The 18,820-nt window shown below is 39.1% G+C and overlaps 1 protein-coding gene across 8 annotated transcripts in view; it reads right to left on the reverse strand.

Annotated features, from left to right (window-relative positions):
* LOC116425485 (CUGBP Elav-like family member 1-A) overlaps positions 1 to 18,820 on the reverse strand; it is a 495,366-nt gene that overhangs the window by 407,199 nt on the left and 69,347 nt on the right. For all 8 annotated transcript variants that reach the window (XM_076367228.1, XM_076367233.1, XM_076367229.1 and 5 more), the window contains exons 2-3: positions 17,913 to 18,600; positions 13,480 to 14,090 (exon numbers count right to left, since the gene is read on the reverse strand). In XM_076367228.1, coding sequence (XP_076223343.1) covers positions 13,480 to 13,685 — 206 coding nt within the window. In that variant the 5' untranslated portion in view covers positions 13,686 to 14,090; positions 17,913 to 18,600. The remainder of the gene's footprint in view (positions 1 to 13,479; positions 14,091 to 17,912; positions 18,601 to 18,820) is intronic.

An 18,820-nucleotide genomic window follows, 5' to 3' on the forward strand; every position in this document is an offset into this window, starting at 1 on the left:
CGACCGTTCCATGCACCTCGTGCTGTTCCTCGAGCTGTCGGCAAATCGTTGACGGCGGGGTGATGATTAACCCGAAGTAAACAACCGCCCAATAACATGCTAATGCGAATGGATAGCGGGGTCAACCAGTGGCGGAGGTAGAGCGGACCGAAAGGCGCAGAATCAAAGATGAAATTTGATGCAGATCGCGCAGGAACGCTGCCTGTCGCGATCTATCGATTGGAGAATCGTATTTCTACGGTTGCAAACAAATTCAATAAGCCTCGAGGCGGAATTCATTTTTAATCTCTCCACGCCTTCGACAGAAAAATTATTCGCCGGAATAAACCGAACGTAACAATCGGCGAATCGTCGGTGTTGATTGAAGGCTGATTGAACGGATCAGTGAAACGCCAGTCGGAAACTGTAATGGCTCGATTACTCATGATTACTGCCGTAGAAACGATATGCTGTTACGCGACGATAGGACGAAGCTGGAAAACTTTTCGAGTGATGCATCATGTATGAAACGTCGACGTTCTCGTTAATCATGACGCATTAGACAGTGGTAACGATGATTTCTCGTGTCATTGCCCTTTGTTGAGCTTAGCTGTGGGATCCGGAGGGCGAAGTGGACGTATTTTCTGGGTAAGTAAGACAGGGCAGGTAATGATCTAGAGGTTTTGGGTAATCATTAATGAAAATGAAGTTGAAAAAGTAATATGGAACAGAAATATTTGTGATAAATATTAAAATACCTAGTTCACTGAATTACGCTTCTGACAAGTAACGTTCAGTAACCTTCAAATAAATCGGAGAGGAGATTGTTAATGCTTCTAAAATGTAATATACTTGGTACTTAATTAATATTTTGACCATTTCAACAAAAACATGTTTTACATAGAGGCGTGGCGTAGTAAAAATGAAATGATTTTATAAATTTATCAAGAAATTTTAACAATCCGTATTATAAAGTACAAAACGTCATTTTATATGAATTCATATGAGCTTATTTTCATAACCTGCCATTGTATTTTAATTCCTCCCGTCACTCGAAGAGGATAATCGTATTTTATAATTTCATTTCCCACATTTGCAACATTGAAGTTATAAAAGGAAAATGTCAAGTGTCTAATTAATTGTTGCATTCGAAGGTGAAGAAATTGGCAGCGAGGCAGGTGGCGAAATAATTTATAAATGGCAAGACGGAAGGGGATGCGGCAAGTTAAACGAGATCGATAGCAAGAGTCGGTACGTGTTTGCAGAACGTTAGACCACGTACGTATTTCCTCTAGGTCAAGTTGTATGCACTTCTTATCATTTATTCCTATAGCATGTGGTATAGCACGTTCGAATTGGTTAAACTAACCGGCGAACCGGATAGAAAAGTTTTCGGTAAACTCGACTATTCCTTATTTATGACATTATAAAATACTTTGTTAAAACAAGATTTCATATTTCATATTTCATATTTCATATTTCATATTAATAATTTCAATAAGTGAAATATAGTAAACGATTGTACAATAATTGAAACGGAGTTAAATTCTATAAACAGCTTTTAATTTATTATTCGTTGAAAATTGTTATAAGCTATAAATGCATAAAAATCCGTCATCTACTAGTCAGAACAAAATTGAGTTTCGCATTCTCTCTAGCCATTAAATAGAAAATTATATAAAATTCTGTTTTAATTAACAGAAAAATAAACAACTGTTATTTTAAATGATAATTTAGTAATATTTTCTTGTTTTAGTAAAATGTCTCAAAATTTGGGATTATTATCAGTTACCAAAGTGAAAAGTGAATTGAAAGGCTTTAAATGATTTCTGTAAAGTACTTTAAAATGCTGCATAAGTGCTTCTCGTTTGATATCTACTATACTTTCTCAAGCAATTCCATTCCATTCATTTATTAAATCAAATACAACTACTATGCTGAATTCACCAATTAAATACACAACTGCTGAGGAAGCAGCACAAAAGTTCCACAAGAACTCAAACGATCACTACCTTTCTTCCATACGTCTTAATTTCCTTGTATTCTTCCTAGTTCGCTAGAAAACCGCAGAACACCGAGCGTCCTTGAACGTTAACCAATAATTCATCCAAGCAACATCTCTCCTCGTCTCCTATACCCGGGCAAAAGTAAAACGAAGCGTCCCGAACGAAATCGATCGCTTTTCACCGAGACCCAGATGCTGAAGGCAAATTACACGGTAACTACCTCGGGCAGACACAAAGGGAGGCAAAGCAAAAATAATTGCCGTGTACTTATTTATACGGGGATGACGGCCGATAGTTTTAAATCCCCCTCGAGCTCCGGCTCGAGAGTTAATAATTCCAAGACCCAGTGCTCGGAGCCCGGAATATCTTGCAACGACGAAATTGTTTTCATTTTAAGTACACTCAATGCAGCGCGGGATTAATTGTGTTTACCGGCCGACACTATTTCCGCGTCGCGAGAGACAGAAAGGTGAGGGCTGCGCGCGGGTCGGGATCGATCGAACCCAAGAAAAGCTTCGAGAGGATAGTCACCGCGCGCTCGCTCGATTATAATCGCTACCCTTGCAACAAAGACCTTACCAGTCGTTCGCAAAAGGGCATCGCCGATAAACAACGCCCACGAACACCGCGAGGCCAGAGCCGTCGACCGACAAAACATGACGGACGCGGTAACTAGGTCGCTCGGGGGGAGAGAAACTTTTCCTTTCGTCTTTAACCACCGCCGACACCCTTTCGTCTTGCCAGCTGACAGAAAGAGCGAGAGAGAGAGCGAGAGAGAGAGAGAGAGAGAGAGAGAGAGAGAGAAAGAGAGAGAGAGAGAGAGCTTTAGTGTATGACTTGCCGCGGCACAACGAGGGAGAAACTCGTTCGTACTCAATTCTGAAGCTGGAACATCGGAAAATGGACGGCAACAATGCCGTCGCGCGGTCCCCCTTTTGTCAGGAGAGAACTTCTCTCGTCTTTGATAGACTGCCGGTCGAGTGCTACGAAAGCGCATGAATTTCTGGCTGCTTTCCTCGTTACGTCACGTTAAAACAGTACAAGGTTCGTTCCCCCTCTCTTTTTCTACGTTTAATTGCGTCCTCGTTCGGGGTGGCTTTTTTCAGGCGACGGATTTTTAAGGGATTCTTGGGGAATCAACGCGGACAGGATTGTTTGATGAGGGCTGGTTCGGTTTGGCTTGATTGCGATTCGTTCCGTTTGAAAGTGAAATTTATCGTGGTATTACATTTTTCCCGGAAATTATATTTTTTTATACGTCTGTTATATAATACACTGATTAGTTGAGAAGGAAATTGTTAGTTATAGTTTCGTATGTGGTAGAGATTATGTTGAACGACGAACAATACGATGACTGGTGAACTTAGATCATTTAAATCTACGATTACTGCATGAAGTGAATTCATATTTACATAGCTAAACTAACCGTGTATGTAAAATCTTATGCGAACAACAAATATTTAGATTATATCAGTTACTATAAAATAAGGGCTAATTAAACTATTATAATTTTATTAATTATACAAGACTTAAACAGAATTCAATCCTGTTCCACTTCATTTATAATTTACGAAAAACCAATAAATGAAAAGAAATCTCATTCCACCGAGTCTTCTTCAAACTTGTCGATAAAAACGTATATCCGCATAAACAAAACATTTTATACCACGTTGTAAAGTAACTTAAGTGTAAAACTAACTATACTAAATAAATAAACATTCATTCATTCGATTGAATATCAAAATCTTTCGTTCTTCCATAGTATCCAACAAATTCTGTTTTCCCAATTACGTTCTCTAAAATTTACATCTGTGCGAAGATTTGCAATCTAAGTGTTACTAATTAATAGTTACACACCGCGTGTAAATTACATCGTCGCAGATGAGTCCGAAAGAAAGCAGTCGGCGCGGAAATGGGAAAATCAATTTCTCCATTCTGAAATGAAGCATCTAACGCGTTCTACAACGGGGGCTCGGCGAGCTAGATATCACTGGTTTCGCGGCGCGATATCGATCCGTTTCTCGTTTCCGTTTAATATCATTCGCACATACGCGGACGTAAGCATACCATATACCGCGCAGCCCCGTCAGTTATTCGACTTTACGTTGTCGCGATGACGATGACAATGGCGATGGCGATGGCGATGGCGATGGCGATGGTGCCGGGAACGCGTTACGAGTCATATTACCGCGTTCCCAAGTCGAGCATCCATCAGTGGCTCTACCTACTTCGAGGTCGCTTTATAGATCTGACAAATTGCACTACTATTCCGACGTTGCCTACCCGCCATCGCGCGTTTCGTTCCGTCTCGCGATACCGTATTCCGCACCCCCGACGGGCTCAAAGGATTATCGTCAACATATTACCAGACGTGAAAATCGTTTTCATCGGCCGGCTAACCGCACGAAATCGACAGAATTAACGGGCCAATCGGCGAACCTTTCATAAACCGCCCGAATGGAGTCGTTTCCGCGATGCTTCTAGTTGTTGCGCAACAAATCTTGGCAACGATCCTTTTTAATAGATTCGTGAACCTATTTTCTTTTATTGCAACTCCAATCATTTGATTAGCAGAATTTTTTGTATGACTCTTTGTGCTTCTTTTTCTTGTGGAATGAACATATTTGTTGCTTGGAAGGTAATAAAATGTATCATGTTGAATTTGACAATTTCCTTTTTACGCCAAAGAAAATTCGACATTCAGTTGTACACTACTCTTATGTATTTTACTAATTTAAGTGCAATCCTGCTCCAAAATGGTAATTGTCTAGTAACAATTTGTTCGGGTCGTATTTACAACTATTAGAAACGAGAGTTGATATATGACTGTTTCGATAAGAAAGAAATAATGTATAAACCTTCGAAATTTAATTCCTATACGATTCATCCATTTTATCCATTAAAAAGTAGTTCTAATAACTAGCAAATAAAATGTGCAACCACTAAACGAGCATTACTGTTTGCGTCACAAAGAAAAGGAGAATAAGAATATACTAGAGCCGAAGAACGAGGTGCCAATAAAGTCTCCTTTCCATTCCCATATCCCGCAATGAAATCTTCGATTACGGAGTAACAGTTTGGTGACCTCGGCGCATCCTCATTTCACGAGGGCCAGACGTGACGTCTCGATCGCGTAACGCGCTTATGGCTGCGCGGAGACATCGCGTCAGCTACGGGGGACGAAAAGAATCGTTCGGGCGTGTCGAGATATTATTGTCGGTTCCCGGTATAAGTGGTCGAGGAAATACGTGGGGAAAATGAGGAAAACGAGGAAAAAGCGCGGCGCACGGAACACGCGACGACGATACAATTTGGAGCTTTCTGCCGGAGCCATGTGACGATATCACAGTTACGCGGTACGTGCCTCGTGTCTGCCGGCAACGAAGGACAAGCACCCGCTGCCTACCAACACGTGGCTCCGCTGCTGGCAGGGATCTCCACAAGAGAATTGGGAAAGAAGGTGGTCCCGGGCTCTGTAAATAGCTCTGAGTTACGTAGGATTCGCCGTATTTGTCAGATTTGTCGGATTTCTTGGACGATACTCTCCCCTCCATACTTGATCTCTCTCATTTCTAGAGTATCACTGGCTGTCCGATGTCCGCAAACAGAATCCGGGGGAGCGATGACAGCGGACAAATTGCGTAAGGTAGGATTTATGATAAAAACTTGTGGATAGACTGTGGATCTTCGCGCAAGGTACAGTTCTGAGAATATTATTGGAAAATGGAACTACGTTGAGAAAGAGATTTTTCTAGGAAACGTTTTAAACAGCGCAACACTCTGGGTATTTTATGTTTCTTTTTCGTATCGTGAGCATTTTGTGCAATTTTTGACTGTCGCGGTTGTGAATATATTAAAGTACAAAATATATGTGTGAGTAAATGTATGAAAGATAGGTTACGTGTGTGTTCGATAGTGAATTTTAATTTAAATGGAATTAGTGAGCATTTTTAAGTTTGGGAGATTTGTTAGTTTCATGAAAATCTAGGTGTTAGTAGATTAATTTAAGGAATGGCTAATTTATAGTCGAGGAATGAAAGTATTAAAAATGCTATGTTTTTAAATTATGTCTATTTGCGTAACGAAGTAACTTGAAATATCTGCAAAGTGAAATATAAAACAATATACGAAAACAAACAACGAATTAAATTTATAAATAGTAAGTATAAAAAAATAAGTTTGTGGACACTAAATTTATGTTTTCAAATTTTGTTCTAATGTTTCGTCCATTCTCTTCTACAATAATTAGTTGAACTGCACTTCAAAAGAAAAGTTCACAACCCTGTCTGCCATCTTCTATAGTCACGTTTTCAGCCCCAACTGATTTTGCTATAAGAAAGTAGTTCCGAAGCCCGTAAGTACTTCCGTAAAACTTCTTACGAATTTAATAAATAACATTTCCAACTCGGTTTGGCGATTACCGTCTACAGTACAAGTATTAAACCCTTTCCTCAAACAGATTTTCAAGTTTCCGCGAAGTTTCTTCATCGTTCACTTTTTCGCTTCGTCTATGATTTATTCAAGTTCCCGAAGTCGATTCTACAGTTTCGGCAGTTTCGATTTGTCGGTGACTTCGGAGCCAAACTTCTTTGACGGAATTAGTTTTCTAATGGCGGTTCTAATCCAGCAAGTTTCCGGATGATCAGCGAACGAGAGTTAGGGATCAGGGGAAGTTTTGAAAGGATAGAGATCGCACCAAGTCGGACATTGTTACCCGGGGTCTCCTCTAGACATCTCCATTCTTGCGAATAGCTTCTCTAAATCTTTCGGGGAGTGCCGACGGAATCGCGCCGCTGCGAGTTCACGCGGATTTTAACAGCTTTTCGCATCTGCTTTTGACAGCGACAACAATGGTTGCGGGATTCCGCGCTCGAGGCTCAAGTTCGCCGAAGAAAAGAAGCTCAGACTCTGTTACTCAATGATCGCGGATTCCATTTTTCTCAGTAGCCCGCAAATCGTTCCTAATACAGAAATCAAAGACATATTCACTTGCGAAAAATTAACCCTTCGTCTTCTGAATTATTATTTTTAGATCTGTTTGAGATATTCCATTTAATCGAAGTGATGGAATCAAATGAGATACCTTGTAATATAGGAAGATAACACAAGAAAGTTATCGAACAAGTAATATATAATCTGTAAATAAGATTTTGACAATGAAGCAGCACATTAGAATTCGTTGCATAATACACAGTAACGTAGGCGACATTTTCTACAACTTCAACAGTCTTCGTAATACAATAAAAAATAAGATTCTACAAAAACTTGTGTTATTTTCATCAATTTACTGTTAATATCCATAACCAGTGATGCAGATAGAAATATCCAGCAACAAAATGACACCCAAAAACGAAACGTCAAACAAAAATATTTCATACCAAACACTTTGCTTAATTATTTACACAGAACCGCCTCTACTCCAGCTATACTATAATTAACCCACTCCATCTATCTCGCAGAAAAACTCCGTTTACACGAGGTTCTCAAAAACAGTAATTCTCTATCATCCACATTACAAAACCGTAATCACTATTCAAACTAAAAATCCTGAACCCCTTAACCTATGATTTATTTCATAACTGTGTTCACAATAATTACGTTCACATTAATTATTTACCAGAAACAAAGAAGAATTCCACATGCATCTATACATAGTATTATTTCGAAGCGTAACAATTGATAACAGAAATATAATATTTCATTTAAATCCAAGAGAATCGAGATTCAATTACTTTTATTAATTTCAGTTTGAGATCTTCATCATGAATCTGACACGACATTATATAGTAACGAATTAATACCATAAAATATCCACCTGACTCGACGAATATCATAACCTTGCACTCCATTGTGCAAGAAGGCTCCAGCTTACCGTTCCAGGCTCGCACGTACCGCCGCTCTCCGAGAATCCTTATCAACCTCGAATCTGGATCCGTCACGACACCGCGATAAGCCCGGCAGGTAAGACATCGTTCGCGTAGGAACAAGAACAAGTAAATATTTGCGTAATTCGTGACGCGGCAAACATGGCGGTCGGGACGATGTAGCGGCCGGTTTAGATGTAGAAGGCCGGTCGGCTCTCGTCGACAGGCAGAAATTAATTTCGATGTAGTTTCCCGAGGAAGTGAGGCATTCGAATCTAGATAAGAAGACCCTCGGCACGACCTTTAGGGTCCGCGGTGACCCTTTTGTCGAGCGTATTCCGACCCTTCGCCGGCTGTACGTATCACTTAACCCTGCCGGTTGGCCTATCGGATGCCCTACACGCGTTTAAGCGGCTCTTCGCGAACTTACGCGAGGAGCAGCCTCGCTGATCGCGCCGACACTTCCCGTAATTAACTACTCATCGCGGCAGTATCTTATTATTCTGTGAGCTGGCTGCGTGGCTTTCCGTGGTATTAGCTATTAAGGAGAATTTACGAGGCAACTTGATACACTGTTCGGGTCCCGTTCATCGAACGTAAACGCGCGTGTTTAGCCGCGCGAAAGTGTACATTTATTAACCCCCGGCGCGGCTAAATGGAAACATATCGGCGCCCGCGGAGAACTCAGAAGTATTCGGAACAGATTTACCGGAGATCGGTTGCTGGTTGAGGCTGCTTCGTGAACAGAGCGAGGGAAAATCTTTTTACGGATTGAACGGTAAAGTGTAAATATGATCTGAGGGGCCGCGTAGTTTTGTCATTAGATTCTTTTTGAAATTGTAAGTGTTGGAAGTAGTAAGCGTGAATGAATAGTTAAATTAGTGGATGTGTAGTAAATATTAAGGTTTATGAAACTAGAAAGTGGGTAGTAAATATTAAAATTAATAGAATTAGTAAATGGGTAGTAAGCATTGAAATTAATAGAATTAGTAAATGTGTAGTAAGTATTAAAATTAATGAAATTATTAAATGTGTAGTAAATATTAAAATTAATAGAATTAGTAAATGTGAATAATATACAACTCGTAAATGAAGAAGCCAGCCCACAATTACAATCATTACCCTACACAACTTCTTGATGCAACTAACAACTAGGAGATTACTTTCGAAATTATTTTCAAATTATTTTTATTGTAGATCGAAAATATTCTACCGATACTGTGATTGACAAAAATGTGCCAGGCTGTGGGAAACTGATTATGAATATTAATGCGATAGAGGAGATCCTTCGTTTGCATATAAATGAATGTTAATTTAAAAATAATGGATTTTTTATTCGCGCGCGTAATTTGGATCAGGATATTGCTAAGTTTCATACAGGATTTTAATTAAATACTTAAAAATTCATAGATCACTGTGAAATTGAAATTTTTCGTATTAAATGTGTCGAAGAAACTGTTTCTTTGTTACTTCTAGTTTTGATACTGGTATTGTCGAACAGGTGAGAATTACCCACTTCAGAGTTTTTATTTTACAATTACTGAAACTATGAAGATGCTTTAGCGAGAATAATAAATTCATTTATTCATGCGTATACTGCGAGGGAACTTGCACGAAATTTTCACAAATGCGCTCTTGTAACTTCCAGAAGAAGTTGCAAACCAGTCACTTTGTACGCTCGGTGTTCCTAAGGTTGAACTTTTGTCCTTTATCCGCGGTTACAAAGCAGGACAGTAAACTTTGTCATCATACTTTAACGAAAAAAAATGTACTCATACCATAATTACAATCTGGAAAAGAAGTTAGTCTATCAAAAGGAAATAAATTAAACACATTACTTTTTTAAAGTCAGCGTGTAACAAAATTAAAATTAGAAATTGGAAATGGAATCACATGTCTCCTTTTAATTAAGATTTTGATACGAATAAAACCTGATAACGGATAGATATCACGTAATCATGTTAAGGTGATGGGAAAGATATCCTATATTATGATATGAAAGATACTAATATGTAACTATCATTTGTAACAGTTAATTCTAACAAACTTATCAATAGCTTGATATGATTCGAGACCATAAAAGGTCTAAGATAAAATTTTAGGTGCGTCGTAAGATGTATGAATGCTTTTATCGGAATGAATATGGCATTAACATTCGAATAAAGCTTAAATTCTCAATATATGCACGTCTGGCAGTGTTAAGTACTTTTTATTTTTATTTTACTTTTTATGTTTACTTTTTACTTTGAATATCTCTCTCAAAATACCACACACAAACTGATTCAAATCCACATAAAATTTCACCGCCATCCACCTCTCATCCGAATCTAAACTGCCACTCTAAAACGGCACAGTTCATAATCAAATCTTTGCGAATCCAAATGAAATTTCAAGAAAAATAGAAGATAGTCACCCTTCTTCCGAGCACGTTCCACCCTGCGAAGCGAGGAAACATCCAGACGTCATTTTGTCACGGTTGTTTCTCCGCTTCGCGAGGGAATCGCGAAATACGAGCGGGATAGGATGTTCCTTTCCGTCTCGTCTAGAGAGAGAGTAAAGAACGCGATACGTCGGCATGCCCTTCTTCATTATTTCGTTACGTCGCGTAAACGCGACCCATACGATGGTCTCCGTGGAACAGGATGGTAGGGAAAGCCTAAAATAACTTGGCGACATTCCTCGATGCGGGAGAAGACCTAACCCAGACCACCCCTCTGGTTCTTCCGTGCAACATTGCTCTCTCCAACTATCATTCCTCCCTCTCCCTCACTCTCCTTCACGATTCGTCCCCAGCCCTCGCTCCTTCTCTCCCTATTCTCACCTTTTCTCCACAATCTCCTTCATCTACCCCCCGCGGAGCGGATCTCTCTAAAATATGCACCCGCCTAACGTAAAACGCGATATTCGAAGGGCGGAATTCCTCGAGCGTGGACCGGCAACCGAGAATTCTGCAGGCGTAACGGCGTTCCGTTACGGAACATAAGGATCCGCGTTTCGGTGTACGTCTAAATTAATTTCTCACACCCGGCCGACTACGCCCCGTCACACCTTCCTTCCCGATCGTATTTTTTCTTGGCGATATTGAATTCCATGGTCGGGGGATAGTCTGGATTGGACCAGCAGCTTCTTCCAGACCGGAGGTTTTAGTTTAACCCCTGTGTTCTCTGTATAATCGTTACACCCGGCATATTTTTGTGGGACTTGTCGGAAATGAACCATATGCGGACAAGAATTTTTCGAACTTCTGAATTCTCCTTTTATACAGTATCGAATTATACATCGAAACTTTAAATAGGAAAGAAGAAAGGTACGTACTGATCTATTGTTACTTGAATAATTAATCCTTTAGGTGTCAAATAAAAATGTTGAGGAAAATACATTTATTTTTAAAATATGCGTTGAATAACTTATCATTTTTAAGAGAAATAAATATTTTTATGATAAATGCTATTCTAACTGTTAAAGAAATTGGTGGTGATTACTACAATATATCGATTTTATACTGGTGACTTTGCAACTAATACACTGATTTGTATTTTACTGATATTGAAATACGTGGTTTTAAAGTGATGCCACCGGGAACTAGGGGGTTAAGTGTACTCTTTATGTTCATGAATGCGATAAATTAAAATTCTAGTAAAAATTATTTTATTTTAATTTTGTGTAATGTTTTACTGTTTTTTTGGATTTTTATTGAACATTAGTGTAGAAAGATGTATAATCTAGTGATTTCTGTGCTGCAAATTGTTTTATGAATACGGGAACTCTATAGAAGTAATTAGTGAGATGAATTACTAATTAAATTTCCATTGATATATCTATTTATTACATTGTGTAAATTCATAAAAATTATAAATGCATAAAGATCCATAGACTAGCACAATGTTATAATTTAACTGGCAACTTGTGTAATGTATTTTTTTTGTATTAATTATTGATTGTCTGTGACAGATTAATACGAAAAACACAATATAAAATATAGATTTCACTCGTTCCCGGTTCTGGCTATATACATAACAATTTATTCACACCGTGCTGCCGAATTTTATCGACGATCCATGGTAGATCATAATGTAAATGTTTACCTTATATACGATAAAATATCATAAAAATGCAAACATCCAAAGTGCAACGTCCAAAGTGTACCACATGACAAAATCAACAATTTGATTGAATAATTAAAATTAATCGGCATTGCAGTGTACATACAATAAACAAATAATCAATATGAAAAATTTTTCTAGATTCATCGGTGTATAATTCGATGTAATACGTGTAAAGTACCTTATATCTCATTTCCAAACAAATATGTTTTTATTTCATTATTTTTACGCATTGATCTGTGAAATTGTAAATTTGATGAAATATTCTTGTATTACTCGCAACAGATACATGTAAAAGAACTCTGTTTTTTTGAAAACGATTATAAAAGTATTCGATGTAAGAGAATTATATCTATTAAATCACATACTTCTGCAAACATTAATAGCTTGTAATATTTCAATGGAATTGAAGACTGGATATTCGTTCGATTCAAAAATTTTCCTCAAGGTTCTATTGGTACAAATATTTTTCTTCGCTCAATTTTCCTTTCAAGAAGAAAAGAGCTCACTTCGCATATTCCCATGGGTCAGTCTTCTTATTAAGCGAAGCTTATTCTAAGCTTTTGCAAGTAACAAGATAATGGAAAGAAACAGTCACTAAAGGAGAAGCAGTTGCAATAAGCATTAAATTCCATTTACATTATTATCATAATACATTGTTTCATAATGCAACCATTAAACCGTCCCAACTTCATAAATTTATTTCAGTAAAACAGTTTTTAATCCAAGATCGTCTAAGAACCTCTATTATTCTCCTCTATTCATATTGTTACAAATATTTCACTATTTTATCACGCCACTTAATAATTTTCCCTAATTCCCACGATTTTTCTGACATTTTCTGCCAGGTGCAGCAATTATGCTGCGCAACGAATTTATAGGAGCGAAATTAAAATGCAGCTGATATAAAAGAAAGAAAAAGTTTCTTTTTTATATTTTTTATATTTAACAAAGAAATTAAAGGAATACTTTCAACGATACACCATCAATGATGCCTAAAACGAAGCATTTAATAAAAATCAAAATTTCTTATAACACATTGTCTGCCACGAGAATTAGAGCGTTCTGTATAGTAATATTTATTCTTTCATAACAAAGATAAATAGTATTAGAAATTATTATTAATAATTTGACACCATTATACTCGTATTACACTACTATCTAGCTACCTATGTTACTAAATATTTTTATTCGATATAAATTTCTTATTCCCTCTCGAAAAATGGAAGAAGTGAAATAATCGCATTATTTAAAATGTTTTAATGTAAAAATAGAAAGGCTTAATTTAGTTTCTGAGCTGAAACGAAAGAAGCACGATCGCGCCGCCTAACTTTTCAACTTCTTCTGATCCACTTTTCGACCGAATTTTTGCAAAGACCGGTTGCATTGAAACGGTTAATTAACCGCCAGTGAAACAATTTTATCTTGTCCATAATATCCTAAGCACTATAAATCACATTTCACGAATCATACACACAATTCACCAAAATAAAAAAAGAAAATAAAATGATCAATATCGGTACTCACGTGTTTTCCTTCTGGTCCCCGTTGCTAGACTGCGACGACGGCGACGGTTGCTGCGGCTGCTGCTTTGCGTACGGATGATGGTGGTGCACCACGTTGTTGTTGTTGTTGTTGTTGTTATGCATGTGTACCTTGTTCGCGTTGCTGTCAGTCGGCGAGCCTGGCGAGATCTTTCCCGCCAAAGCGTTCAACGATTGCAACATTTTCATTGGAGTCCTCCTGGCGACCGGTTCTCGGTGCCTCCTTCCCTCGGCCTCGCTTATCCTTGAGGAAGACAGGATTATTTCGTCGTCTCCGGTTTGAAGGCGTCAACCCTCAAACTCTACCTTTTACGCGTACGAACAATTTCACCCGTAGAATTTTTTAATAAAACGGAAACGCACTACTTTTTCCTCCTCGATGATTTATCCGTCACACTTTTCCCCGGAGAGGATTTATTCACGAATCACTGTCGAAGGTACCAGGGAGCACTGTTCATGCGACGACACGTATTACGCGTGAATACGAGCACTGGATACTTGTTTTTAGCGGACCGATTACCACGGTAGATTTCGAATAAGCCGACCAACGTTCGGGCAGATGTTGAGTCCCAGTTATCGTAGTTCCTTGAATCGCTAAAAAAAGAAGAAAGAAAGATAAGTAAATACGTTATCGCAGGATCTGTTTTGTTTGGTGGGATATCAACTGATTAACGCGTCGTTGGAGAAAAAAATCTATGCTAAAACGATTATCTATAGGCGTACTGAATAAGTAGAGAGAAATGTATTGAGCAAATCGCACGTAGTAATCGTTGATCATTTTCAATATAATTATGTGATTTTGAAGGGACTATTATACATAGTATTTGCAATTCTTTTTTAGGTTAGAGTGTGTTAGGTATGTGAACCTTTGATTAGCACGTTTCGTACCGCGTATGCTCCCCACGCTCAATTTTCCGTTCAAGCCATTGGGTACTGTCATTGTAAAATGAAGAATTTATTAAAAATGTATTATGCAGTCAATAATGGGCATCTTAATACTATTGTCGCGGCGTTTATTTGATCGTGGGGCGGATACGCCCCACACGGCGTGGTAGCAATTTCTTTTTACTGCGATTTATTTTAACGTTAAAAATGCGATTCCCAATCGGCAGGAAACTGTACTGTAAAAGTTGCAACATTCTGTAATAGTTGTGTGGATAAACCACGTGTATGTTTGCCATGTCTTAACAAAGTTCACCGTAATATCCCTTCCTGATTATATACAAACTTGTCACATAAATATAATATTAAATATATTTCAACTAAAATGTTTTATTTTAAACTAATATAGACATCATAAAAAAATATTATGTGCGAGGATGCGACTCGCTCGATAGAATAATGTTCAGCCACGTATTTGTTAAACTAATTCTTCAAAAAATAAATTTATTGCTTTCTTGTGTTATGCGTCTTAAACCCTTTTCTTGACAGTTATAAGTTTTGCATTATTTTAATCATTGTAAGGCATACTCCAGAAACAAAACAATACAACTGTAAAATGTGGGGTGTATACGCCCCACGCGACCTGAACGGAATGTCTTCAAAAAACGGTCTGGCACGGAACGTGTTAGTATTTTTTCTTTTGGTATTGTAGCTTATGAAGATATTCTTTTATCAGTCTTAAACTTAATAGTTAATAAGATATACTGATTTGTCGATGAACACTGGTAAGTAACGATTACTGTGTTGAAATGATTAACAATATGGGAGCCATCTTGATGGAAAAAATATAATTTACTTAAAGTGACCAAATTAGGTTACCCTCTATAACAGTACAACATAAGTTCTGCTACTTTTCCTTATCTAAATTGAAGTTTGCCAATTACTTTTCCCTTGTCGCGCAATAGAGTTAAATTACTATTATAAATTTCTTCAGGTAGACACCATTTCTCAAACATTTTCTCATAAAACCAAAAACTCTACCAAAAAGAAAAAAGCAACTCGTACCATACGAGTTTGATTTGCCAAATTCAAATTTCGCGTAAGACCTCAAACGTTCATTCATACAAAAATTTGAGTTTTAGGAAGCAATTCCAAAACCTTTGGGCTCTGGTACACTTTTCCACGGTAATATCGCACGAATACGATCGGATTCTCTGTGTCTAATTAGTCCGCAACGAAGTGGTCATAAAGAAAGTCCTCCTTGGACCTTGGCCTGGCAAAGTATCTCGGAAAAGGCGAACTTCCGAAGACAGAAGAGCCGGTATAAGCGGAGTGAAATCGGAGGAACGTAGATAGCTGGAACGCGTACGTGGAACACCTCCAGCGCGAAACGGCTTCGCAACGAGTCAATTAAAAGTTTCAGTTTAATTAGAAACTCGTCTCGTATAGGCGAACCAGCTGATCTCCCTTGGCGTTACTCTTCCTTCACCCTTTATTCTGGCTTCTTCAACCCCCCGCCGCTCCATTGCAGCCCTTTCCTGTCCGCCGTTTTCTTAGCGGAGTTCGGCTCTTTCGCGCAGTTTCGTTGACTAGCTCCTCTTTGTTCCGCGCTGAAAGATCGAATTCCTCTATATTTACATAAACTAGCTCGGGAAAATGAGACTGACACGCGGAAGGAGACGCATGACGTTTTGTCAATGGTAACTCGAAATTTTTCGCATTTAGTATGTTGCATATTAGTATGTAAGTAGATGGCAAGCATTTTGTTTCATAGTAAGTAATTCCTTGCTGGGATTGTTTGAAATTTTCGGTGACACAGCGGAGAAACCTATAGGAGTGCTATGACTCTGGATTGTTGGCGAAAGTGAGCACCAAATTTGAATAAGAATAGTAGAATTTACCAAGACCCGTTTCCAGGCCAGGCAAAGTATTTAGATTCGAATACAAAAGTATAAACAGAAACTCTAGTATACAACTAATATGATCAATTAAACCAATTTACGAAAAACAATGTGGTAGAAACCATTACAAACCAACAACGAAAACCTGACGAGACTTAATTATTCTCAATAAAAAACATAACAATTTTGCTGAACAACCGAAGAACCGAGCGAGGAACAGCAACATTGCACGGCGCAGACTGGGTAAAAATGATGGAAGAGTGGGCGAAGACGCAAGAAAGTCAAACTCGAGTCTGGAGGACGAAGATAGACGTAAAATTACCGGAACTGTCACCACTGTCAAGTGTCAAAGAGGTCACGAATAATTTAGCACGCGAGCTAGCAGTAGTCTCCCGGAGCGAGAGGCTGAAAGAAAGCGAAGCTGAAAAAGAGAAAGAGAGAAAGAGAACGGAAAAGAAATGGCGAGGGCGAAAGCTCGTAGGAAAGAGAGCCTTGGCTCTTTCAGATTACCCTCTAACACTTTTGTCCTTCGCACTCGCTTTCTCCTTTTTCCTTACTCCCTTTCCCCTCGATCTTTCTTCTTCTATCTTTCTCTGTCTCTTCCTCTCTTTTCATCGTGTAACCGGCTCCTTGCTCGGAGCGGCTTCTGGGTGCTCTCTTCTTCATCTTCTCGACTTCTCTTTACCGTTGACCACTTCGCGCGTTAAAACGTCAAATTAAAATCTCGAGTCGCTTTGAGAACAAGGCGATTAGAAAGGGGGCGCGAAACTCGGAGCGTAGCGTGGCGACAAGGTGATAGAGGCACAAGAGGAGAGGGGGGCTGGTTCCATTTCCGTGACATAGCAATCGTTACACCCTTTCTTTGCTCTGATACACGCTATCGATCCTATCAAATGTTTAATTATAACGCACGTATTCAGTTACTGATAACGCTTTTGGCTCGAACGTAACCGAGCAAACGATTGTGAAGCCGATACTGTGAACAAATAGAAACTATGGAAACATTTTACACTTTTATTTTCTTCTTCTTTAATCTTTCTGTTAAAAGAGATTTGAAATGACAAACTGATTTATGAAGAGTTCGAGAAATTCTTGTGCTGAGACACGATGGCGTCGGAAATAAAGTATGACCAAACGGTTCGATAATGCGATCGATAATGTATATCGATCCTTATCCTTCTCACCTACAGACTGTGATCGCACGAAGAACAGTGATTCGTGAAGCTTAAAATAAGTAAAACTTCTAAATCTACATGAATTCTGTATATATATATATATATTATACTTCTATGTTCTTACATATTTCAATATCAAACAAAATCAACACCAATATCAATACTCCATATTAATCCATTCACTAACAAATAATTTCAACTCTAACACATTGTTCACCGGCAATTTTACGCAGAAGGTATCCCGTATCATCGGTTACTATTCCCTAATTAAATATGAAAGTGAGACATTCATTTATGCGTAACGAACTAAAATGAAACTTTAGACATATGTACATTAAAACTAAAAAATATTCGAAATCGTTCACAAAACGAAGTTAATCGTTTCGTAAGATCTATCTCTAGCTCTATCGTGCACCGTTCTTCACGCGATCCGCAACCCAAGCAATCCCCGTTCGAACCTGTTTCACTCTGTCTCGGCGCGGCTCAAACGGCCTCCTCTTCCTCCAGGTCCTCCCGTATCTCCGCGGCAGCGGCAGTCGTTAATTCGGCGCCGATCAGTCGGACTCGATCGACGGCGTGCGATCGTGGCGCTCGAGCGTGGAAGAGACGCGAACCCGCGGCGGTATCAGCGTGAGTTAAACCGAACGGCGATCCCGTCGACGCCACCTGAGCACTACGACTGACGACAACAGCCGAGCAGTCGGCCATCGTATCTTCGGATAAGCCTTATCGGTGCCCAAAGACCCCACCCTACGCCCATGGGCCGCATCCCTCGCGATCGTAGCAGCGCGTCTCTCCGCGCTCCCAACGGCTGCTCACTGAACGGCTGTTCGCTTGTAAACCCGGTTCACCGTGCCCTCGACCATTTACGCTCACCAGGACTCTTCGACGGCAACCACTTGTCCTCCTTCCTCTGTCCTGTCCACCTCCCCCCCCCGTTTATTTTCACCGGATCACTGCACTATTTGAATTTTTTTAGTTGTTTTCCGCGGTAGGAGCAAGAAATTCCTTTTTCCCTACTGATGAATCCGTGACAGCGATGATTCGCTAAGCGGCACGTACGACGCTGATCTTGGACATTTTGGACAGGTCCTACCGGGGAGAACGACTGCGTCGATTCTACGACGGCGGCATGCCGACTGTCATCTGCAAGCAAAGACTATTGTTTAGGTTCTTCCGTTTTGTTGGTTGGTTTTAGAGGTTTAAGGGGTTACAGTCGTTTGAGGATCGTCACTGTTTTGCAGCGTCTTCATACTTTTTTGGAAACTTTTTTGGGAACTTGATTGTTGGTTTGTTTGTGGAATAGGTGATATGCTTCTGTTAGTGTTTGTGGGAGAGCTTTAGGAATTGCGATTGTTTTAGTAGC

Source organism: Nomia melanderi, chromosome 4 (assembly GCF_051020985.1).
Source record: "Nomia melanderi isolate GNS246 chromosome 4, iyNomMela1, whole genome shotgun sequence".
Classification (NCBI taxonomy): domain Eukaryota; kingdom Metazoa; phylum Arthropoda; class Insecta; order Hymenoptera; family Halictidae; genus Nomia; species Nomia melanderi.